At 40.7% G+C, this 25,618-nt stretch overlaps 1 protein-coding gene across 3 annotated transcripts in view; it reads right to left on the bottom strand.

Moving 5' to 3' along the window:
* The window catches only part of ADGRL4 (adhesion G protein-coupled receptor L4), a 110,877-nt gene that overhangs the window by 3,486 nt on the left and 81,773 nt on the right, over positions 1 to 25,618 (bottom strand). For all 3 annotated transcript variants that reach the window (XM_039485386.1, XM_039485384.1, XM_039485385.1), the window contains exons 10-15: positions 24,686 to 24,856; positions 22,962 to 23,165; positions 20,754 to 20,974; positions 20,573 to 20,639; positions 1,998 to 2,089; positions 249 to 417 (exon numbers count right to left, since the gene is read on the bottom strand). In XM_039485386.1, the coding sequence (XP_039341320.1) occupies positions 249 to 417; positions 1,998 to 2,089; positions 20,573 to 20,639; positions 20,754 to 20,974; positions 22,962 to 23,165; positions 24,686 to 24,856 (924 nt within the window). The remainder of the gene's footprint in view (positions 1 to 248; positions 418 to 1,997; positions 2,090 to 20,572; positions 20,640 to 20,753; positions 20,975 to 22,961; positions 23,166 to 24,685; positions 24,857 to 25,618) is intronic.

The following is a 25,618-nucleotide window of genomic DNA, read 5'->3' as shown; positions in this document are numbered from 1 at the left end:
GGCAAAAGACCCATGGTCTTCAGTGGGGTCAGGATTACACCACTTATGCCAGAGGGCACGATCCTGTAAACACTTCTACACATGAGTAACTTCATATATGTAAATGCCCCTCATTGACCTCAAAGAGCTAATTCAGATGCATAAAAAGATACTCATGTGCGTAAATGTTTTCAGGACTAGGTTCCTGATTATGTAGCTATATATGAATATTCACATGAAACATTTCCCACCGGAAAGATGGTACTTACTTTTCTAGATAAAACACAAAGAAATAGGAAGATGAACATCCCCTGAAACGCATTGAAAATTGTAAAAAGATACGCAGTGGCCACTGATCCCTGGACCACATGGAGCACCCCAAAGATCCAGGTAGCCCCAAGAAGGAACAGGAGAGCAAGAGCACCCCGAGCACAAGACCTAGGGAAAAGAAAAACATTGCAATCAATGTGGTGACTTACGTCATTTTCTTCCTCTAATCTCTCCTTTGAAAAATTAATGCTTCACAAAGGGTCTGAGAGCATTTAGCTTTTTGCAGTTACATGGTGTGTCCTTTAGGTTGTGCTGCGGCACTATTGCAAGAATATGCTCACAGTCATTGTAGAATAGGAAAAGAGTAAAACTGGATGGATTTAAAACACTGGCTTTCTTAATCTTCATATAAGTTTCCTCTGGTGTACTGCAGTGCTGTATGATTTGATTTTAAATCTACTGTGAGTGTAATTCCCCAAGGTAAAACATATGTCTGTTATGAAGTATTCTCCCCTCCCCAAACCAGGAAAAATGTACAGTATGCTCTTAGGTCAGCACATATGCATGGCATCAAAGGGATCTTATGACGCCCTCATCAGAAAATGGGGCCGGCAGTAAAACAATGCACTCTCTTTTAAAAAAAAGTAAAAATAAAAATAAAAAGATTTTGCTTTTACAACACAAATAGCTTCACATAGTTCCAGGTCAGAATATTGCTGCCTTAATATTCTATACATTGATTGGCTGTGATTTATTTTTGCTAACATATTGTATAGCTCCTTCGCTCTAGCAAATTACAGTATGTTGTCTTGGAAATGAAACCACTCATTACTTTCATATTCATTCTTAGCCCAGTCATTGCAGGGCTTCCTTAGAGCAGAAGACATTTTTAGCATTGTTCCTCTGAAAATGAATAATTTTCAACTTCATTAAAACCAACTCACTACATGAAGCTATGAAGGATGAGGGATAAGAGAAAGTAATCAATCAAACAATTTCTAAATCCTAACTATAAATCTTGGGCAATGCATTGAAACTGCAGGAGTGTTTCTAAGCAACACAAACAGTAAGTTGTTTTCAATGTTCCCTGTAGTACACTTCAGCTTTTCCTGCACAAACGGTTTTCAAGGTCCCTATAAATCAGTTTTAAAGAGAGCGAGTTGATGGAAAAATCATAGCAGCATGCAAAGTAAAAATCCTGGGGAAGAAAAAAGAAAAGAAAGAAACACTGAGCCTCATTGTACAATTTCTTCACAGATAAAGTGACTCACTGAGAACTTGGTTTCTTCATATATTTATTATATGTCTCTACTCAGGGAGAAATCTTTCAGTTCTGATTCAGGCACGGTTCCTGAAATCAGTTTTTGCCTGAGTAGGGGCTGCAGGATCTGGTGCTTCAAAAGGAATGGAAAATTAGTCGTTTAACCCTTACCACCAGTCTTTAACCTCTTCTTTATAAAGGGCTAGATTCTCATACTCACCTTGTGTAGGGTTTATTTACTCTGCAGGCTGCCCCATTCATGTCAGTGGGACTATTTGAGGAATAAGGCATTGCTCAATGTGAGCAAAAGATGGCAGAATCTAGCCCAAAATGAATTTAATGTGATAACAGAGAATTAGTTTTCTTTCTACAAACCATTAAAAAAATCTTTGAGTAGGCAAATCCATTATTTTTGGAATGATCACTTTAACCTCTGATTGTATTTAGAGTTATGGACTGTAGAATTTGTGTTAAAAGGGAAACTTACCTTATATTTTCATAACAGCTAACTTCTGGCTTTAACATTGCAGTGTGTCGAAATACTTTGTAAATAATCACCCCAAAAGCCAGCAAATTGACCTGAGGGAAAAAATGCTTTTGTTTTTAGTTCAGACTAATGTGCAATATCAGTTGTGTGTTTAAATAAAACAAGTCAGATAAGTATTTCTGTGTACATGGAATCTAAAGAATCTGTTGTTGGGGGCAAAAACCCCTCTCTCTGATCCACTTATATTAAAAACAAAATTATGAGCCCGGTAATAAACAATGATCAAACAGGTCTGTAACTCTATTGCACCTAAACAGTATCACTGACAGCACCCTGCAAATGTTTTTATTGATTTCATTGGGAAATCTCTTAGATTTCCTGCTCAATTTTTTTTCCTGTGTGGGTGTGTATATATATATATCAAATAAAATCCTATAGATTTATCATTATACTCTATATTGATAAAACTTGCTTTTTGTTGCCAAATAATATTAATGGCATCATATAATCTGAGGTCTTTAGGGTGTGTAAACGCGGAGTAAAAAACTTAGAGGTTTACACAAAGAATTTCAAAAATAACTTTGGTTGAAGGGTTTCTTGCTGGGTATTATGCGTTATATTTATGTTTGTTTGACTGTGGAATAATTTTTTAGTAATTTTTTTGACCTGTTTTATGATTATGGTGCCTTATTTGTGGTTGAAACAAAAAAGAACTAAAAAAGAGGTTTTGCAAATGATGCTCAATTTGCTTGCTTGGCTAGGCTTCACTGAGCTTTCATGTTTAAGTTTCTAGTACATTCCTCTTACAAGATGTATGGGCTTGCGGTCTTCCTTTTTTAAAATTTCTTATTTTGGTTTGCAGCATTTAATATCCACATCTATTAAAAATGTTAATAAATTAAGCAAGTTTCAGCTGGATGTCTTCCAGATTCTATTTGTAGATGCTTGTGGGATTACAGCTGTAGAGTGAATAGAATTAATACCTCTCTCACTTGTTTCTCCAGAATGATTGTGTATTATTTTTTCCCTTCTCTTCCTTAAAAAAATAAAAATAAAAAAAAGTGCAGCATCACTATTAAAGTATCGGTTTAATTTTCTAACATTTGCTGTGTATGGTCTCAGAACATTGTTGATTATGTTGGGGGGGTATTAGGTATGTTGTTAAATGCAGGCTCTGCTTTAATTAGCTCGCTTTAATACAGTAATAATGTATTTACAATTTGATAAGACAGGAGAGAGAGCTGATTAGTAGTTTAGGGAATTAATTCTTCATTGAATACCTTGCACTTGCATAGATCATGAGAGATTTTCTGAAGCTACTTACATTTAAAATTGTAATCTATAATATCTCCTAAACCAGCAATTTTTCAAAGTTAATTATAAGTAAGTCAGTAGTTGTGATAATTATATGCAGAGTTACTTTTTATCATATATTTGCTGGTGAATAATAAATCAAGTAACTTGGTATATACACTGTAGTTTGCATAGCCAATCTAATGTATTTGTTAAAATACTGTCTAGAAAGTAAGATAAAATGTGATCCAAATACTGTACACAGAGAGAATACTCACTATAATTTCTCTATGAAGTGGCATAAGATTGGAAACCTTTGAGTCATGATACAAAACATGTGGCCTAGTTTCCATTCTATGGGCCTGTTCCAAAACTCACCAGTGCCAAAGCAGAGCCTTCTCCATTGACTTCAGTGGGCTTTGTGGCAGGGCCTATGGGCCAAATCCTATTATTCCTTGCCCATGGACAAAAATGTCCTGAAGGGTGAGGAATGGGGCAGCCCACAGGGAGTAACTGGGAAAGGGGTGTACTGGTGAGGGACGATTCCATTTCCCTGGATCCAAATGGGATTCCCCTACAGAGACCATTTACTCTGTCTATTGAGCAAGGTACTGGGATTTGGCCCTCTGCACTAATGTAATAACCATTAATTCTAATAATTTGATTCTTCAATTAATTCTAACAGGAATAATCTGTATGTACCAAGGGAATGGGTGAGGCTAACGTTGGCTTCACTGGAGTCTCCTGTCAGAACACAGTTATTGTCTCAAGTAGCCTCACAGGAGGTTGTGTTACATGGTAATGACAGTGAGCTCTACTTCTGAAATACAGGGTATTTTGCAAGAGTTATTAAAATCCTAAGTAGGTTTTTACCCCAGGTTCTAACATTTCCAAGCACTCTGTACATAAAAAATAATGAGCCAAATACATTTGCAGTGTGTATAATAAAGTGAGAATGCTCAAAACAGTGAGTTGTATGCAAATTTTTCAAACCCTAGCAAGAAACTTCTTGGAGTGCAGCTTTGCCTGTTAGATGACACAAGAGTAGGTGATAACAAAATATTTGCAATTGCCCCCAAGGAGCCACACTTTTCCCAAGTAAGGAAAGAATTTACAGTATGTCTTGTTATAAAGTTTGTTTTCAATATAACAAAGGCTGAACGGCTTGAGAAATCGTTACGTGTCCTGACGGGGGTTCTGTGAAGTATGTATTTGGTTTTGGTCTGCTGTTCTAACACCATATGATCTAATGGGGGAAAGGGGAACTGTAATGTCCCCTAGAGATATATCAGGTCTGGAAACTGCATTCTCCCACAAAAAACAGGGGAAACTGCAATGTACACTCATAAAAACCAGGTGCTGCTGGGCAAGTGGCAAACTGAATTCTTATTATTCCACTTTCCTCCCTTAACATCAGGCACACAAATTAAAAACTTCTGATGTAGAGTCCAAGCCTGCAAGGCACTGAGCAGCCCCTACTCCCAATGATTTTAATGGGAACTGAAGGGCTCAGCAACTTGGAGGACTGGGTGCTTTGCAAGTACAGTTTTTGAAATTACTCTGACTTTTCAGTAGTGTCTTATGAAGTTCAATGACATAAGTGGTTGGCCAAAGAAGATAGAGGAACCACCCCTACCACATCATCTGTTTCTAAATACATTTACAAAATGATATTTAGCCAGACCTATCTTACCTTCTAGTAGCATTTATGTACATTGGTATATTGTGATTCTACAGCTTTGTATGTGAATCTACAGCTTTGTATGTGAACAAAAAAAGTGAAGGCACGTGTAAATGAAAAGCCATTGAAAAAAGAAAATTAGCTATAATGTATGTTATAGAGAGAGACAGCTATGGATATGAACCAATGTAATCCCAGACTACCCCAGCAAGAGTCAGAAATCCAAATGACATCCTGGAATGCTGGCTTTTATGTTAGGATCCATGATGGATCTGAAAGATATCAGACAGCTTCTTATTGGGTACACAGCTAAGGAAACTCAAGGAGCATAAGTTATTTCATCTTTTATTGGCACCTTCCAGGCATTAGACAGCTGGCTTTGAATGCATTTTGTTGTCATACAGTAATAGAAGTGCTACATTTTGATTTGTCCAAACACACTCTTCTTTGTAGGATCCTCCATATGCAGGACAGGAGGATTCAGAAATGTGAGATAAAATCCTGCCCCTAGTGAAGTCCATGGCGAAACTCTCATTGACTTTAGTGGTGCCAGAATTTTACCTATGTGTTTTCTGGAGGAATAGCGGAGTATCAAAAGATTTACAGGTAAGAAAGAGACTACTCTGAGCCCCATCAGATGCATAACTCACTCTACAGTTTAAATACAGCCCTCATACATGTATGTCATGGTTTGGATGATGCCCTCCTGGAGAAAAACTCATAGGATTAAAAAATATGCAAATTCCAAGAAACCCACAGAGGTCTCAACTAATCAGCTTGTCATGAGATGGGGTTTGTTTGCCAATGGAATCAGCAAAGGTATGCCCCTCCAGCCACAGTTATTCCATGAACATGGAGAAATCTATTTGAAGTGGTTCCACTCTACTTGCTTGTCTACCTCAGCCCTGAGTTAGGATGGCTCCCTCAGAAGCCTGGGTGTCATTGCTTCCCTGTCTCTGCTCTCCTACTCTTCCATTGACAACATGAAGTTGGACTCTGAAGTTTTCTGGGAACTGGTGATATAGGGAGACAGTCCAACAACTGTGGTGTGTGGTGCTCCTGAGTCTGGGTACAACAAACAAGGACTCAGAAAAGTACTGAATAATAGCACTATGTTATTGTCTAAGCAAATTACAAACTTCCTTGTTGATCTCTAACTGTATTTTGCAAATTGTGTAATCATATAAAGATAACATAGGTTTTAAAATGCTAAATGCTCCAAGCTGTTGGAGTCCTGCTAACAGCATATTGCTTAGCAACTACTAAGTTTAAAAATGATCTTTAATTCCCCTGTTAAAATGTTAAAAATGGAGTATTTTATAGTGGCAGAATAACAATGTTATATCCTGGAGTAAATATTATGTTTCTGCTTCGCATTATATGAAACACTTCTGTATTTAGCATCAAATGCTAATTATTTTTGTTGAGTGCTGAATGTTACATGTATAAAATGTACTAAAGCATGCAAAGTAACTGCCTGATTCTGCTATCCATACTTATGTTGAGTAGCAGCTTACTCCATAAGTAGCCCTTACTAAATCACTCTGACTACTTAAGGAGAAAGGGTACTACTCAATGTGAGTAAGGGTGACAGAACTGAGAGCTTACTGAGCAAGGAGATTTGCCATCATTTTTCTCCATCAGTTTGTGTTACAGCTTTCAGATTTTGCAACCAAGAGACTACTTATTTTTTTGTAATGCATAAATATATACAATAGGTTTTTGCCCGATGCTTTGTTATAAGCAAGAGCATCAGAATAACTGTTAAAATGAAATTGCCCAGGACTATCTAACCGTAACCCTTTATAAACAAACAGAGTAGTAATAGTTTAATCTGAAGCTAAGCGTTTTGAAGCTATTTCAAGTACAAATGTATTTACCAAAGAGAAAGGAACGTGTACTTTCATAAATGCTATTCTGGTCTAAGAACACTGAAGACACAGTTTAGCTTTTCACAAGATATTAAAATCCTTTTAGTTCCAGACTCTAAGGCTCTCCATCATTACAAAGCAGAGCTAGTACAATAAAGAAGCAGCTAATTCTAAAGATTCAGACGTACTAGTTCTGATTCAGTCTGAGCTCTCCACATTCAAACTTCAAAAATGAAGCCCCCAAATCATTCTTTTTTCCTTTCTCAGTCTCGGTCTCAATAATTGATGAAACCATCTATATGCTGATGTCAGATCTCACAAAAAAGAATGAGAAAATTTCTCCTGCTGCTCTCTTAGGCATATACTTGAATTTTTTACATACATCAGATTGAATTTGGCTCCTTCAAACAATGTCTGATGTTCAGCACAGTTGTATCTGTATCATTTCCTTCAATGACCCTTATTATCAGTGGTGGAATTAACGAGTCTGTGATGGTCTGAATTCTGCCATGAAGAGAGAGAGAGAGATATTTCTGACTGGCTACCTGACTAATGGATGGGTAAAACGACAACAGTTAGTGGGACATTATTTCTGAAAGGGTAGAACAGAGTTAAGCTGCTAACAATATAACAGTTCAAGCTTCAAATTGAAAATGTATGCCATATTAATTGCATAAAATTGCACACAAGCTGGCAGTCAAACAGTCTGGGTTTTGTTTCCTGTCTGATTTCTCTCATTATCATCTCCCAAATGAATACAACTTCTTACATGCTTTACTTAGACAATAGTAACCTTACGCAGCAGTGGAAAATGTAGGGAAAAAATTGTTTAGAATAAAGAAAAGGTCTGCAGTGGTTCATGCTAGATTTTGTGACTCTAATTGTTTAAGTAACTTCGCTTATTTAAAAGTGTGAATATGTACTGGTTGAGTTCATTTCAGACCCTGTCTCAATAATTATGACATCTTCTCATAAAGTTGTGTAGCTATGAATATTTCATAATCTTTTTTAAACACCTCAAGCTGTGGATTTAGCAATTTGATAAGCGAGTAGTTGTCAACATTTCTGAGAACCCTTTTAGGGAGGCCTCAATAAATAAATAAGTGGTTTTCTGCATTTCTCGGGGGAGTGCCTAGCTTCTGTTCTCTGAAGCACTCTAGATTCAATGCAGTTTGTCAATGGATTGCAGGGGGCTAGATCCACAAAAAGGACTTTCAGTATTGCCCTGCCTAATGCTTAGGGGCCCTGCTGTCTAGTGGAATCCGGAGCGCTGAGTTAGGCATCCAGGCTCTCTATATGATCCGTAGGAAGAGTTAGACAGACACCTAAGAACGGGATCCACAAAAGCCAGTAAGCTGAGCAGGGAACCACCTAAATTAGCTAATAGGAAATGCTGAGGAGGAGAGTGTGGCCTAACACCTGTCCTTCAAAGGGAGTGAGGCACATCTTTCCACATAAGATTCACAGCTATGAACCCACTCCTGGAGTTAAGTGCCAATGCCAGGTCAGTCCTTCCACAAAGGAAATGAGGATATTGACATGGTGGCGGTGCTGAAGTTGCTGCTTCGAGTCAGGCAGCATAGAGATTTGAACCTGGGTCTCCTATGCAGGTGCCCTGACCACTGGACTACCACCACCACCTTCTCCCCTTCTGCTTTGAGTAAGATCCATTCCAGCAGGCTCTGAAAGTGCCTATGGGATGTGGTCCCACAGGTGACATAGGCAGGGAACACCCAGTCTGAGAATCCCACTGGGGCTTAGATTCTGAGCTGTGTGGGGTGCACCAGGATTTAGGTAGCTTTGCAGATGCCACTGGCAGAAATTTAGACAGATTGGGAATTTAGGTGTCTAAAGGGTTTGATGGCAGCTGTGTGGAGTTTTGAGGAACTAAATTTTGGATATAGGTGCCTAATGAGGCATTAGGCTCCAAAATTTCTTTGCGGCTCTAGCCCTGATTTACTAGCTGATTCTGAAATAGCTTTCTTTAATGTTGATCCTGCAGCCAAGGGCGGACTTCTGTGTCAATGCAGAGATCCACTGACATCTATGGGACTCCATTTGGGCATAAAAGTGGCCTGCTTTTATTCTGTTGTAGGACTGTGGCCTATACTGGTCAGTATACGAGAGAAACTAATAGTTCTGATAGGTCTATATGAATAAATTATTTACTAGATTGAATCTGCCCCTTTTTCTGCAAAGAATCTGTACCCTTTGGGCCAAGTCCTGGGCTCCTCTTAAGTCCCCACACACCTTCAAAGAGGTGCAAAGAGGATTTAAAGCTGCCTTAAAGCAGTGCCTGAAGATTTCCCTTGCACAAGGGCATCCTTAACTGGTGTAGAGCTGGCTACACAGGGTCCGGCCCTGCTCCAGGACCCCAGGCATGGTGGGCATTTGGGGGTGTGCAGGCAGCTGGGAGGTGTGGGGCACAGTCATCAGCAGCATGACACCTGGGGATACACGAGTCCATTGGGAGCCTACAAATACAGGGTGTGTGTGTGAATATATAGCAGACAGTCCCCTCCGTCCCACAGGTGCACAGAAGGCTGCTGTGATGCACAGGGAAACTGGCTTTTTTTAAAACCGGATTTGTTCATTATTTGGTGTATTATTTATCAAACACATTTTGACGTATGGATTGCTCACAAACTATTTGTTATGACCTGTCCCCTGAATATCCGCTATTTCAGCTGTGTGACTGGTCACTTAAATCACATGGTGTTGTTTCTGATCCCAGGTTGGATGACTTAGATTCAAAGAGCTTTCAGCAGATGGCCATGTGACACTGCCAAGGAGAATACTCCTACGAATCTATGGTCATGGGAGTATTTGTAACATTTTTTCTGCAATCATTTTTGTGAATAAAAATTCCCTCCTGTAAATGTTTGTGAAAGATGAATCGAAGTAGTAGAGTGGAAGCAAATTCCCATTTGAATAAAAACTTATGCTCATGAATATTTTTACATAGTATTCACCCATTGATGGTGGTGTCATAGAGATAATCATAGCTCATCACTAGGAAAAGTATAGAGGACATCACTCTTCTCCATAGATTGTCTAAAGCAAACCCACACATTCCTTTTAATGAGCACTTTAAAGAGAGACAAAGTAAAGTAGCTCCAATAGCATTTTAAGGGATAGAAAAGTAAGAAGAGAAGTCATCCAAATGTCAGTGGCTTCGGTGAAAAGCAGCATGAAGGTAGAACATACCTGTGGATATGGTTTCCATAGCTAGAAAAGAAACAGGGTGCTGAGTGAAAATGTGGGAGATTGGGCTGGCTGTGGGATGTAGGGTTGCCAACTTTCTAGCTGCACAAAACTGAACAACCTGTCCTGCCCCTTCCCAGAGTCCCCGCCTCTTCCCTGATGCCCCACCCCCACTCACTACATTCCCCTTCCCTTGGTGGCTTGTTGTCCTCCACCCACTTTCACTGGGCTGGGGCAGGGCACTGGGGTGTGGAAGGGGGTGAGGGCTCTAACTGGGGGTGTGGGGTTTGGGGTGAAGGATGGAGGCTCCAGGCTGGGGGTGGGGCCAAGGGATTTGGAATGTGGGAGGGGGCTGCGGGTTGAGGCAGTGGGTTGGGGTGCAAGAAGGGATCTGGTCTCTGGGCTGGGGCCAGGGATGAGGGGTTTGGGGTGCAGGAGGGGTCTCCAGGTTTGTGGGGGCTCAGGGATAGGGCACAGTCTTACCTCAGGTAGCTCCCGGTCAGTGGTGCAGTGGGGCTAAGGCAGGCTCCCTGCCTGTCCTGGCACTGCGCTGCACTCCGCAAGTGGCCAGCAGGTCCAACTCTTAGGGTGGGCAGAGGTGGGGGAGGAGGCTCCGCACACCGCTCTCACCCACAGGCACCACCCCTCCAGCTCCCATTGGCTAGGGTTCCCAGCCAATGGGAGTACGGAGTCAGTGTTTGGGGCGGTGGCCGTGTGTGGCATCTCGTGGAGCTGGACCTGCGGTCCTAGGAGCTGGACCTGCTGGACGTTTCCAGGGTGCAGTGCGGTGCCAGGACAGGTAGGGACTAGCCTGTCTTAGACCTGCAGCACCACCAATCAGACTTTTAACGGCCCAGTTGGTGGTGCTGATTGGAGCCACCAGAGTCCCTTTTCAAATGGGCATTCCAGTAGAAAAACAGACACCTGGCAACCCTAGTGGGATGGGGTCATGTAGTCTGCAAGGGTAGCTTGCACCTGGCCTGTATTCCTCTCCTTCTTTCTGTCCTTGGTTGTTTTCCTATGATGGAGGAAATTTTACTTTGGTGAGTGGAATGTTCCTCCAGCTACCATGAGTGAGTATAGGCCTGGAGAAGGTGGCAGTGGGCCCGCCACATGCTGGCAGAAACTAAAAAGGGGCTGCCAGTGGGAGTTGGGGCCTTTCTTATATCACTGCTAACAACCTGAAAGTACTCTGCACCCATGCTAGAAAGAGCTGAGAAAGAACTTTTTAACTCTGATAAGTGAAGTTGAAGATTGGGCTTTGTGTGGCAATTGCTTCTATGGCAGAGCTCATTTGGATTGATTGTCTCTCACATGCTCCATCCAGGGTGAAACTGGTCACCATATTTGGGGTTGGTAAACATTTTTTTTTTAATCTGTGGCACCACCTTCCCCTTCCCCTGGAGCATCCAGCTATCAGAGTTTGATGTTTGTTCTCAATGTAACAACTTAATAGGAGGGCATTCCCTTCTGGTGGAAATTGGTGTTGAGGCCTCTTTCTCCAAATTATTTGCAGGTGCTTGGGAACAGCTGTATTAAGGATGATTTGGGGGAAGACATGCGTGCAAAGTTGGGTCTTCTTCTCATGCACATGTACCAGTGCCTCCATGAGAAAACAGTTACCCCTCCTACACTGGTAAGATTAGGGAACTATAGTCTGGAGGATGCATCTGGTTGGTGTCCATGGCACAAGGTAGGTGTCCTCAGGTTTTGTGATTATTTAGCACAGCAGGGTCTATGGATTGCTGAATAACACTGCAGTCTGAACTACTGTATTTCAATCATGATTGAAGCCTTGATCTTTAAGTCAACTACCATTGTGTTACAATTTTTTCCACTTCATCCAAAGAAATGGAGTGAAAGGTGAAAAGATGACTATTAACACTTACTTTTGTGAAGAATAATAAACCCACAGAAAATTCTTGAAGGAAATTAATTTCCACTAAAAGGCAGGCTTAATAACAAGAGTCGATATAAAACAAGTGGTTAAAATGGCTTATGGAAGATGCACTCTAAACACTGGAGACCAAACAATACACATTTGTGTAAGAAATGTAAATAGGTATCTACCACAATGTATTAACCTCCAGGAAAGCTAAAACTCTAAGGAGCATAAACACTAGCTGAAAAGTGTGAGATGGTGGTAAGGTTTGTTTTGGCAGATGCTGGAGGTCAAGGAACCTTTTAAATAACATAGTGTAGGCTATCAAGAATACTGGCCTTGAACTTCACAGTTAGAACAGAAATAATAATATAAGCATCCATATCAAAATCTGAAGAGACAATAGGCCTGATTCACCATTCCATTAGTCCAGTTGTTGTTGTTGCTTTCTAAACCAGTGGAACTCCACTGATTTCAGAGGAGTTACACTGTAAAACTGGAGTGGCAGAGTGGTAAATCTGCCTGATATCTGAGGGCTGAGAAATATTGTTTCTGCTGAGCCTATTTTCAACAAGAAAGACGTGATCAATCAGAACAATCCAGATTAAAGCATTAAGTGTGGGAAAGCTGTTAGTAATAGTTTTGTCTAGAACCTCTTTTGCATTGATTACAGCAATATTACTATTCCTGAATTAGCTGCAAATGCACAGAACTAGTACGAGAACAGTCGAATACTATTTGATGAATGCACCATTCAGTTCATTTGCCCATTTTTGTTGAATAAACAATTTGACAAATAATGGCAAAATTCATCAAATAAATTATCTGATGCATATTTTTTAAAGTAATTGACCAGCTCTAATGAATATGCAGGCAGTCCCTTAATGAAAAGCATTAATCTACTGGTAGCCTGCTTTCATCATTCACATGTCACTCTTCTGAATTGTGCAACTGCAATCTGTATATTTTATTCATTTACCCATTCATTTATACACGTGATGTTCAAAATCCTATGGTTAATCAATCACTGCAATCATTAGAATATTTCTATTGTACAATGTATGATTCACACACACTATGGTATGTAACCTATTGCTTTTCAGCCTCTGTACCAGGTAACTGGCAGATAAAAGGCAGGCTTTTGTAATGCTGATTTTTGAAAAAAAGACTCCAGAGGTGATCCTGGCAGTTACAGACTGGTAAACCTAACTTCAGTACCAGACAAACTGGTTGAAGCTATAGTAAAGAACAGAATTATAAGACACATAAACAAACCCGATAAGTTGGGAAAGAGTCACCACAGCTTTTGTAAAGGGAAATCATGCCTCACCAATCCATTAGAAATCTTTGAGGGAGGTCAACAAATACGTGGACAAGAGTGATCACGTAGATACAGTGTACTTGCGCTATCAGACACCCTTTGACATGGTCCGTCATCAAAGGCTTTAAAGCAAAGTAATCAGTCATGGGATAAGAGGGAAGGTCCTCTCATGGATTAGTAACTGGTTAAAAGATAGGAAACAAAGTGTAGGAATAAATGGTCAATTTTCACAATGGAAAGAGGTAAACAGGGATGGGGAGGGTGACCCCAAGGATCTGTATTGGGACCTATCTTGTTCAACGTATTTATAAATGATTTGGGAAAAGGGGGCAAATGGTGTGAAAATCTGCAGATGACACAAAAACACTCAAGATAGTCCAAAGCTGACTGCAAAGAGTTACAAAGGGCTCTAACTAGACTGGGTGATAAAATGGCAGATGAAATTCAATATTGATAAGTACAAAATAATGCACATTGGGAAACATCATTCCAAGTATACAAACAAAAGAATGGAGTCTAAATTAGCTGTTATCACTCAAAAAAGATATGGTGGCATCATTGTGGATAGTTCTCTGAAAACATCTGCTCAATGTGCAGCAGCAGTCAAAAAAGCAAACAGAAGGTCATGAACTATTAGGAAAGGGATAGATAAGACAGAAAATATTATAATGCCTCTATACAAACCTATTGTACGCCCACACCTTGAATACTGCATGCAGTTTCTGGTGGACCCATCTCTCTCTCTCTCTCTTTCTCTCTCTCCCCTCTCCCGCCCCCTCTATATATATAAGAATTGGAAAAAAGGTACAGAGAAGGGCAACAAAAATATTAGGAGTATGGAACACCTTCCATACAATGAGAGATTAAAAAGACTGGGACTGTTCAGTTTAGAGAAGAGATAATTAAGGGAGGGGACAGGATAGAGGTCTATAAAATTATGAATGGTGTGAAGAAAGTGAATAAGAAAGTGTTATATTTCACATAAACACAAGATCCAGGAGCCATCCAATGAAATTAATAGTCAGCAAGTTTAAAACAAACATAAGGAAGCACCTCTTCACACAACACACAGTCTACCAGTGGAACTAGTTGCCAGGAGATGAAGGGAAGGGCAAAAGCATAACTAGGTTCAAAATAGAATTAGATAAGTTCCATAGAAGGCAGGACCATCAATGGCTATTAGCCAAGATGGTCAGGGATGCATCCCCACGCTCTGGGTGTTTCTAAGCCTCTGACTACCAGTCTGGGACTGCACAACAAGACATGGATCATTAGATAATAGCCTTGTTCTGTTAATTCCCTCTGAAGCATCTGGCACCAGCAACTGTCAGAAGACAGGATACTGGGATAAATGGACCATTGGTATCAGGGGTGGCTCCAGACACCAGCGCTCCAAGCGCATGCTTGGGGCGGCAAGCCGTGGGGGACGCTCTGCCGGTCGCCGCTAGGGCGGCAGGCAGAGTGCCTTCGGCGGCTTGCCTGCGGAGGGTCCGCTGGTCCCGTGGCTTCGGTGGAAGAAGCCGCGGGACCAGCGGACCCTCCGTGCTTGGGGCGGCAAAATGTCTAGAGCCGCCCCTGATTGGTATGACCCAATTGGACCATTCTTATGTTCTTACAGTTGTCATTCTATTCCTGTATAGGAGCACCTGAAAAGGAACTCTGCATTTATGAGATACCGTTCCCAGGAAGTAATTTCAGTCTGTACTTTCCAGGCCCAGTTTACAAGAACAATCTAGAAATTGCAGGGCTCATCTTATAAGCCATTTCTGTAGTTGCAACCACCACAATTACCAATTGTTTCAAGAAATTAGAGCCTGAATCTGAGCCAAGTCCCTTCAGTGTCCCTGAAAACACATTAGAGGAGTAAAAATGGAAGAACACAGTAATAATGTCCTCCTTACACACAGCACTGCAATATCTGGATAAAAAGTTAGAGAGATCATTTTATAGTGTCCAGTTTTGGATATCTTCTAGTCTCAAGGCCCCATTGTTATGGATCATGTATGTTTTTTGTGATCACAGAGGTAATGACTGCACTGATAGATATGATTGTTAAATTGAATTGCATACCTAGTATGTTAATACTACTGCTTATAATACTTTCAGAAGCCAGTCCTCTGCTCTGGTATGCCAGGTTCATATCAATGGAATTACATAGGTGTAACCGGAGAGTCGAGTCATATCAGACCTGTGTATCTCTGCATGTCTTGTCAGGGTGCAAGTACTGTTACTAGGGGACATTTTGATTGAATTAATTCATTATGGCTGAAATTCAACCTTTGATGCACCACTAAACAGGCTTTGTGAGGGAAAGATGTCAGGGATGGGTGAGTAGGATATTGAAAGGGGCCCTCTGATGGCTGCTCATCCAAAAGCAATTGGATTCTCCTTTGTATCATCTACTCAGTGGCTTCCAGATGCTGGATCTGCATAAGCACAGCTCTTGTGGCTCCATTCCTGGCCCATCCCTGGAGACCCCTCCTCAGCAGCTTACTGGGGAGCTAATGCAGAACTCTTCTCTGCAGTGTGTGGGAGTAGAGGGCTTCATCCTGCCCCACTGAAGTCATGGGGGGCTGTGTCAGGGGCCTTTCTCCCTCTTACACAGTACTTAATGGGCAGCTTCAAATGTGTGGGAGGCTCTGCATGAGATCTCCATAAGAGGTAGACTTCATCCTTTGCTAACATTATGTATTAATCAAAAATGCACCTGCACTAAACTGTGTGCAAAGCATGTTTTCATTTTACATTATTTCTATTGCATAGAGATTAAAGCTATAAGAGTGCATTAAAAAAAACTAGAAAATTTTCTCTCATTTTTATACCTTTTATCACTGGAGCTTACTTTTGTATTTTCCTCATTCAAGCATACAGTTGTGGGTGTGTGTATATATTTTCTCCCTTTAAAGTCTGTAGTAAATTCATTTTTATATTAAAAAGTTTAAATTGTTCTTACAAAATAATTTCTTCAAGCTTGTATGCTTTGATCTAATCTGTGGCACAGTTTTAGTTAAAATGGTTGTGGTTCTAAAAGATTACGAGTATTAGGAAGAAGAAATAAGAAGATGTGAAGTTGTGGAAATTATCTTCAGCCTTCAGCTTGCTTTACCCAGGTTTAAAATGCCCTTTCTTCCATAACCCAATCTAGCAAACTTCTGACCCACTCCTTTTCATGTACAGTCATCAATCTAATAAATAATAAATAATAATAATTAATCCTTAGATAGGATCAATAATGCCATTGGTTATACTTCAGAATTCTAATGGAACCTTAATATTAATAAGCAAATACCTTAGGCAAGTGTTACTATTTAAGCAAACAGAGAGGAACATAGCTTGTACTCTTGATGATAAAGACCTGAGCTTCTTGCGTTTAGCTATTATTACAGTAGATTTAAAGACCAAAGATCTGTTTGAAACAATGCACCCAGAGGTAGATAATCCATCAGCACAGAACCAGTTCTGTTCTTAATCATTTACATGTTGTCTCAAAAGCATATTACATTATAATCCCAAACCACAAATCTCCTAGGGCTCCATTCATAAAAGCAGAAAGCACCATTTACAGTACATGGGTTTTCCTGTTGACTAAGAATGTAATGTTTCTGAGTAAGAATTAGAGCTGTGGTGAGCTGTTCATTAGAGATTTGAACTCTGGTGTACAAATCCCTTTAGGCTTGCTTGGAAAAGCCTGTGAACTCCCTGCCATCAGTTAGTTAGGCTCAGGATTAAAGGCAAGTTTGAAAGCTGCCGGTATATATAGTTCTATATCTGAAGATTCTGGTGCTCTATCTCTTTATGTCAGAACAAAAAGTAGCCTTTCCTTTTCAAGGTACTTAATTGTTTTGTGTTTTTTCTCAGAGAGATTTCTCTATTGATTTTAAATTAATTAATCTTTCTCTGGAACAGCAACCTTGGAAAGCCTTATGGAAAGAAACAGGGTTTACTAATTAAAAAGGTAATTCCAAGTCCTCATTGCCTTGGAAAGAACATATATTTGTTACATTCCCTGCACCTAGCACACTATTTGGGAAGGAGGAACAACAAGAATGGAAATAATGCCATCTGTATCCATTCCACAGAACTTAGTACTGACTTCATCTCCTAAATCAAGCATTTCATAAGATATTTTCTATTTTCTCCTTGGAGAGTTATGTGGGTTGAGGTTTTCCAAGTAGAGCAGGCAAATTAGCTAATCCCCTGAAGTACTTTGAAAACATTCCTGTGTATTTCACTTCTTAATTTCCGTTACTACCCAATCAAAACTATCAAAAAGTCACACAGCAGGAAAAGAGTCCACTGTGAATGGAGTACATTCCCTCATGGATTTAGTAGTGTGTGCACACATGGTTATTAACAGACAATCATCAATGTGTAAGAATATTGTTAAAATAAACAGTGTCAGAAAGCACTTTCATTGCACAGGCAACCACAACAAAACAATTTTTGATTTGATATCCTGACCTGCTACAGCCATGTTGTGCTGCGCCATGGATGGAAAGGGCTTGGAAACTAGTCAGAGTGGTCTCTCCCTGGACAGGGGAAATTACTTGGGGGTGTAGAACTGACATAGTGGGTCTAACCCAGATATGGGCAAACTACGGCCCGCGGGCCACATCCGGCCCATGGGCTCATCCTGCCCAGCCCCTGAGCTCTCGGCTGGGGAGCATAGTCCCTGGCCCCTCCCCTGCTGTTCCTCCTCCCCCGCAGCCACGCTGGGCAGCGTGGGGAAGCGCAGCTGGCTCTGGCCAGTGTCGCAGCTGCGAGCTCCTGCTGCTGGTAAGGGGGCAGGGAGTAGGGAGGTTGGGTAAGGGAGCGGGGGGTCTTGAGGGGCAGTCAGGGAGGAGGGGGCAGTTGGATGGGGCAGAGGTTCTGGGGTGGTGGTCTGGGGATGGGGAACAGGGAGGGTTGGGAGTGAGAGTTCCGGGGGGCCTGAAAAGGGCCGGGGATGTGGATGAGGTTGGGAGGGCAGTCAGGGGACAGGAAGCAGGGGGGTTGGATAAGGGGGTGGGATCCCGGGGGCAGTTAGGGGAGGGGGGTCCCGGGAAGGGGTGGTCAGGGGACGAGGAGCAGAGGATGGTTGGATGGGGGTGGGAGTCCCAGGGGGCCTGTCAGGGGGCAGGGGTGTGGATAGGGGTTGGAACAGTCAGGGGACAGGGAGCAGGGGGGTTGGATAGGGGGCGGGGGTCCTGGGAGGGAGTGGTCAGGGGACAAGGAGAAGGGGGGTTGGATGGGTTGATGGTCCTGAGAGGGGCTGGAAGTGGGAGGGGATGGATGGGGGTGGGGGCCAGGCTATTTGGGGAGGCACAGCCTTCCCTACCCAGCCGTCCGTACAGTTGCACAACCCCGATGTGGCCCTCAGGCCAAAAAGTTTGCCCACCGCTGGTCTAACCCATTCCAATCTGTGCCCCATGATCTTCTTGGTATAGGGGGCATGGCAATCAGGTTTGCATTGTATATCACATAGTCTACCTACTCCTGGATGATTGGTCTGCTTTTGGGGACACAGGTGACTAGACTTAAATGAGAGCAGTTCTGATGCTACTCTAACTTACGCCAAGGGCTGAGTGGAGTCCAAAACTGGGAAGCCACAAAAGTGGGGTCAAGCTATCTCTGCATCTTTTCTCTTAGGCCCTGCACCAAGCACAGCTCAGTTGGACCTGAGAATTGAAACTCGTATGTATATACTGTGACGATTTCTATATTTAGATCCCATAGTTTTATAGACTGGAGTTCTGGATACTAACAGTGAATTAATCTAAGGCATAGCGCTGACAAGAAATTAATGATAAAAGGAAAAACGGATACCCTCCCCTGGAGATATGAGGCACAGGAATGGAAAGAACAAAGAAATGTGGACCTTGTAAGTTATGCTCACAGAAGAAGTGGATAAAGTCCATAAAGGAGGCAGGGGAAATGGCATCCTAAGCCTGTAAAGCCCTATGATCTAGAAGACAGGAGAAAACCGAGTCTTAGTGAGGAGTTGTCTCTCCTCACTGCTCTTCTTGCCCCCTTTCAGCTCCGACAACCTGCCTTCTGCAAAATATACTTTTGCACTACTCTGATCCTGGAGTTACTCTCCACTGGTCTGCTTCCCATGTAGAAGTTAGAATGACTTGAAATTTGCCTATGGTTTCAGTGCTAGGCTTGGAAGGGACGGGTGAGAGGGGGTTATATTGTCCTGAGGGCGATTGTCCTGTATCTGGTAGAGTTGTTGGAACGATGCACAGCTAGCATGACAGAGCTCAAGATTTGGTCCCCTAACTTCAGTGGGAATTTTGGGTACACACATAATGCAAGTAGAATTGGGCCAAAATATATCTGGTACGTTATTCAGCATTAAAGAGGTTAATATTTTCATGTATGTAGTCCTTGCTTAAACTCTTTTGCTTTCACTGTACTCATATTGAACACTGTCACTTGCTCCTTTTAAAAATCCACAAAATTTATCACCAAACACATAAAAAATTAGCTAAGGGTTGTAACTGAACTGACCATCGAGGCCACAAGGCCTCCACTATACCTTCTCCTTCTTAGAGCGCCTGCTATTGTCTGATCACTGTCAATCTTCTCACATATAGTGATGCCCGATTACAGATGGAACGGTTTGTTAAACTTCAAGAGCATTTCTAAGTGCTGTAAAGTACCAAAAGATGTCTTATTTAGAATGGAACATATAATACCTGCCAAATTTGCAGGTTTGAAACCACTTTCAATAAGAATTAAAAAGGCCCTCTTCCCATCTGAAATAGGGCTATCAATACTTGACTTGTCTGCCCACGTGAAATAGAGGGTTCTTGTCTTTGACATCGCAATTTAGTTTAAAATAGCTTTGATGATGACAGGGTACACAGGAAAGAAAAAACCATAAAGATGACAGTCTAATCTTCTAAGATGACCGATCACTGATAAAAGATTAAGTAACGCAACATTTCAAATACTAGATTATCTGTCTGTTGGCATAGTGTCTGTATACACCTCCTGCTGAGCCTTGCTGAGATACCACTGACATGTGAAGATGTTGCTTCTTACAGACTAAAAATGCTGCACAGAATTCCTCAAACTATCAGGTTAAAAGGGAAAAAAAAGAAGAAACAGCTCTGATCTGCCATGGAGTTTTGTTAGTCCAACATTTGTTTTCCAGGCTAGCAAAGCATTTAGATATATAGCATAGAAATAATTTAGAGACACTATAAAAATAGTCTTAAATAGTCAATCCTGCCCTCTAGTTAGCACTCACAGATAGACTGCCAATAGTTTAGTGATTATTAAACACCTTTTATTATCAGTTTTACGAACTATAATAAAAAGGAAAATTATACTTACAAGAATTATTAGACATGCTGGTCCTATAAAACTCCATATAAAGTTATTCTTTGTGCTGAGCCAACATCTGAAAAGTAAACAGCACAGAATGTCTTGAAATGTGCCCAACTCCTGCATATACTTCCTCTGCATTCTTACACCATGTTACTAACTGAAACAGACATGTAAAACAGCAACTTACACTTCGGTAGTGCCGTAATATTTATATCCTAGCGCTGCTGAAATTCCAACCACCACTGCTGGACTCACGTAACCAAAGATATAGAAGTTCTTGTGTAAGAATCCCTTGTTGTAGATGACTCCCACAACTATAAGGTACAGGTGTATGCCTTCGATGCACATCCATGCAAAGGCAGCTAAAAGGAAATAATGGAGTAATCCAGCAGTGATTGAACAGAAGAGCTAGAAAGTCAACCAGAGAAAGCAAAGTCATAAATAGTAATTAATGTATTACCGGTACTATTACAATATATGACCGGGGGCTCTGTTTATTAATAATTATGCCAAAAGGGTATTATCACAGTCCAAATTTAACCATACTTAGAGATACTTGGCCTAAACACAAAACTAAACCTCTTCATTATTATTTTTCTGTAGCAATCTGTAAAGCAAAGAAAATATATTTAACTTTTAAAATCAAGCTGTGGCTATGTCTGTGTCCCCCTGCCCAAATCACATCTATAAATTGACACTCTTGACCCCACAACTGGAGCTGACTAGTCTATATATTGAGCTGAATATGCACAATGCATTTTTCCTTTAGATACCAAAATTAAATTGCCTGGCAAATCATTATTTAAAGTTTTATTTTAAAGCATATGGACATGCTTTTAGTAAACAATGCTTGTAAAATTACACTCCTCAGTCAATCAATACTGGAGAGCTGTCTCAGGAATTTCAAATGATATTTTTCAAACAATTTAAAATACTGTTCTACAATACGTGAGAAAAGAGACGATGCTTTTTAGCTACTGTCCATTATTAAAATGATGTCAAGCTAATTCAAAAATCATAATTATTAAATCTTACATGTACATAGCAACTTTCACCTGAGAATCTCAAGGTGCTAAAGAGGTCTTTTTACATCACTGAGGTGGATTACACAAGGATTACTTCACAACCCCCACCTCCACTGAGACTCAGCCACCTCTGGTGTGTGGTACACAGCAATGCTAACCAGCAGTTTAAGGCAGGATTTGAAGAATACCATATTCACTTGAAACTACACGATAATTTAGGTAGGCAGAACTATAGTCTTCCCAGGAAGCAGGGCTCAACATCCTTATTCCACTGACGAGTGTCATGAGGTCTTAAGTGACAGTGAATGGTCAAGAGGGGGAGGGATAGCTCAGTGGTTTGAGCTTTGGCCTGCTAAACCCAGGTTTGTGAGCTCAATCCTTGAGGGGGCCATTGAGGGATCTGGGGACAAACAAAAAACTCCCACAACTGTCAGGGACAGTAGTTCGTCCTGATAGTGAAGGCAGGGGGCTGGATTCAATGACCTTTCAAGGTCCCTTCCAGTTCTATGAGATAGGTATATCTCTATATATTCTAATCACTTTTAGATCTTATCTGACAGATGGCACCTCTAGCAGCACAGTGTCTTTAACACAAGGCTGGGGCTTTGGCAGTGTTGGCTCCAGGTTTTCTGCCACCTCAAGTGGAGGGGAAAAAAAAAAAGCCGATCAGCAGCACTTCGGCGGCAGCTCAATCGTGCCACTCCATTCTTCGGCGGCAGTTCAGCAGCGGGTCCTTCACTCCCTCTCTTCCTCTTCTGAGGCACTTCGGCGGCAGCTCAAGGAGGAAGAGAGGGACTGAGGGACCCGCTGCCGAATTCCCGCCAAAGACCCGGCCGTGCTGCCCCAATAGCGGACGGAGTGCTGCCCCTTTGTATTGGCCACCCCAAGCACCTGCATCCTTAGCTGGTGCCTGGAGCCGGCCCTGGGCTTTGGTTCAGGACTGACTCTGAGGGAAAAGTGCCATCCATTGATTCATCAGCATTGCTTTGTACAGCACCTAAATGCTTAGTTGGTGGAACTCTTAAAGGCCAAAACATTAGGGTTGTGAAATAGTTGAAATACCAACCACACGGAGGCCAAGTTTTCAGATAGCGTAAACTGGCAAAGCACTATTGAATTCAATGGAGCTACATCAATTAATGTGGCTCTATTTCTTGAACTAAAGCAAAGTAAAATAAAATAAAATACACACTAAAACACAATAAAAACACTTTGTATTCACCATAAGTAATGTGGAGACTAAGATGTCAATAGCACTAGAACGTTCATATTAACATCAGAAAATATTGTATGCTATATGGAAAATGGTACTTTATACTGTGTATTTACTTTGCAAATGTAAAAATCAAGGAATGACAAGGGCTACGCACCTTATTATTGTTCATATTAATTCCAACAAGAAAGATAAGTTCTGCCAGGAAAAGACTGCAGCAGAGATTTTTGTGAATTGTCGTTCTAGTGCTTTGAATTTCACTGAAGAACCAGAAGGTAAAAATGCACATGGAGAGGCAAATCAACGAAATAATTATTCCTAGCTGAGTGATTCTTGTAAGAATGTTATAATTTGTAACACCCTGGGGGAAAATTATATTATAATAGTTAAGAGAATAACTGTGTACCTTGTCAAAAAAGCATCATTCTATAATATAGTCCCTTTTACCTTTTTGCAAAACATACATCAAAAATGTTTGTAGGGTTGCAGTGCAAATGCACACTTTTGATAATCTCAAAAGTATTTTTTCTGAGGCAGATATAATGCTCAGTAAAAACAACAATATGTATTTCAATGTTCTGAACACCAGTGATGTGTTATTTCCTTGCATAATATCATCTTAGTATTGATATCTGGTAATATGACTTTAAAAAAATCTGATCTATTACTAAATGACAAACATATTGGCAACAGAAAATGTATTAATACATGACATTAAAATATTACCTCATCAGTGACTCATTCATATTTGCCTACATAGCAAAGGGCATCACTTTTCTTCAATGTCAACATGAGCAATAAAAGACTTGGAAATTACAATTGCTTAAATCAAATGCTAGTTCAAGATACATAGTATGGAAACAGTCTAAAATATTATGGGCTATTTTTAATGATTATGTGCATGTATTTTCTGTGCAGAAGGACAGTTACATTGGCTACTTGGTATTCAGCAAAAAGAACCTCTGAAATACGTGACTGCATAAGGGCAGGCTGTGGCTGGCCATAAAGTATATCTAAGTATGAATTCTAAATACAGGCCCAGAGATTATCCTCTTTTTAAAATAAACTATATAAGGACCCCTCAAAAGTCTTAAATTTGAACAGAAGACTTAAGATGCTATTTAGCAACTAAGAAGCACCCTCTATCAGTATGAAGTGCACAGTGTGGAAGAATTGTCTCAGCACAATGTATTCATGCTAAAGCTCTTCTTATCACCAGTTCTGATGCCTAAAAAAGCTGCCTCCTGAGGCTAAACCTAGGCTCCTATATATATATATCCTGTATGGATTCCAAAAACCTTAGGAGCCTTTTAATGCAAGTGGGGCACAAAGTGAGGGGGCATTTTCACAATTCTGTGATGTTTGTGAGGGTCCCTGTTTGAATGTTCATGAACTCAGTCCTGCCTTGCTATTCCTATGCAATTTTCCAACAATGCTATTGCAACTCAGCGGATACAATTAAAGGAGACATTCTAGATTTTTAGATACTAAGACGAATATATGACAAAAAAGCATTGTGAACAAAATCCCAGGCCATATGGTTGCTGACCACTTCAGATACCAGTTAAATCCCATTGTAGCCTTGAAGTGGGTTTTGAACTAAAGAACAACAGACTGCAAGTTTGGAACAAGATTCTTTGCTGCATCACTGTCCTGTCATACTGCAAAATGGACACAAAGAAATTCAGGCAGAAATGGGAGGAATTGTGTTTGCACTGTTCACAATAAATTGTGTGTTTGCTGAATAAGGAAAAAGAGATGGAGCGAAAATGGGGGTAGGGGTGGGGAATGGCAATAAATGATATTAGTGGCAATGAAAAAAACCCACATTAAATGAGATCTAAGTATCTGGTAAAACACTAAGTGAAAAATAGCACTTACAACAGAGCTGCCTGAAGACATCAAAATAGCAAAATGAGTCAGATGATTACATTTGCATGAGGTATGAGTAGTGTTGGAATGTGTCAGCTCACAGCCTTCGGTAGACCAGTTGCCATTCATTGTGTCTGCTGAGTAGTTCCAAAATGCACATTTAATATCCTTATCTGCAGTCTGCAAGAGAGATAAGATGTTTTACTGATGGTGAAAGGCAGACACTTTCCATCAAGAGACTCTTGTTACATTAGCCAGAACAATTCATTAAAAATTGTATTTTACTGAAGGAAGGTTCAGGAAAAATAACCAAAACAAAACAAGACACAACCCGCCCCCCACTCCAAACCAACCTTCAGAACATAAAACAAAACATAAAAACAAACAAACCTATCCCAAGCAATTAAAAATAGCACAACATTGAAATACCTGATTCACTTAGTTAACAGCAAACTAAACAAGCTGGACTGATCCAACTATCCAACCTTCCTGGCATTTACAAAGGTGTCAGAATCTTATATCTGGTACACAACTATATATACATACATGCACCTGAATGGAACAACTTGCAACATTACAGCCACATTGCTGCCCCTAGCCTACCCAATAGAACAGCTTGCTTCCATTCTTTCCTTCTCATTTCCTCCCTCTTCATTTGCAGCCCTAAGGCAGCATGGTTCTTTTCTGTTCTATGTTGCCTGATTTGGGGAGGGTTAATAGGGACAGTGGAATTTATCCACTTAATTTAGTTTTATTTAATAATTAATTTTCTAATTAATTAAGAATGTTAGTAATAATTAATAGATATTAATAATATGGGTATGGCTCGCCAATATGTGTGATCAGAAGATAAAAGTTCGTCTTGAATCAGGCTTCACAGAATTTAATACCAAGGAGATTGGGGTATAACAGGAATTACACTGAGACAAAGTTTAGTCAAAC

The sequence above is a fragment of the Mauremys reevesii genome, linkage group 8 (assembly GCF_016161935.1).
Source record: "Mauremys reevesii isolate NIE-2019 linkage group 8, ASM1616193v1, whole genome shotgun sequence".
In the NCBI taxonomy this organism is placed as follows: domain Eukaryota; kingdom Metazoa; phylum Chordata; order Testudines; family Geoemydidae; genus Mauremys; species Mauremys reevesii.
The sequence above is the reverse complement of the archived record's forward strand: the minus strand, read 5'-3'. Positions and strand labels throughout refer to the sequence as shown.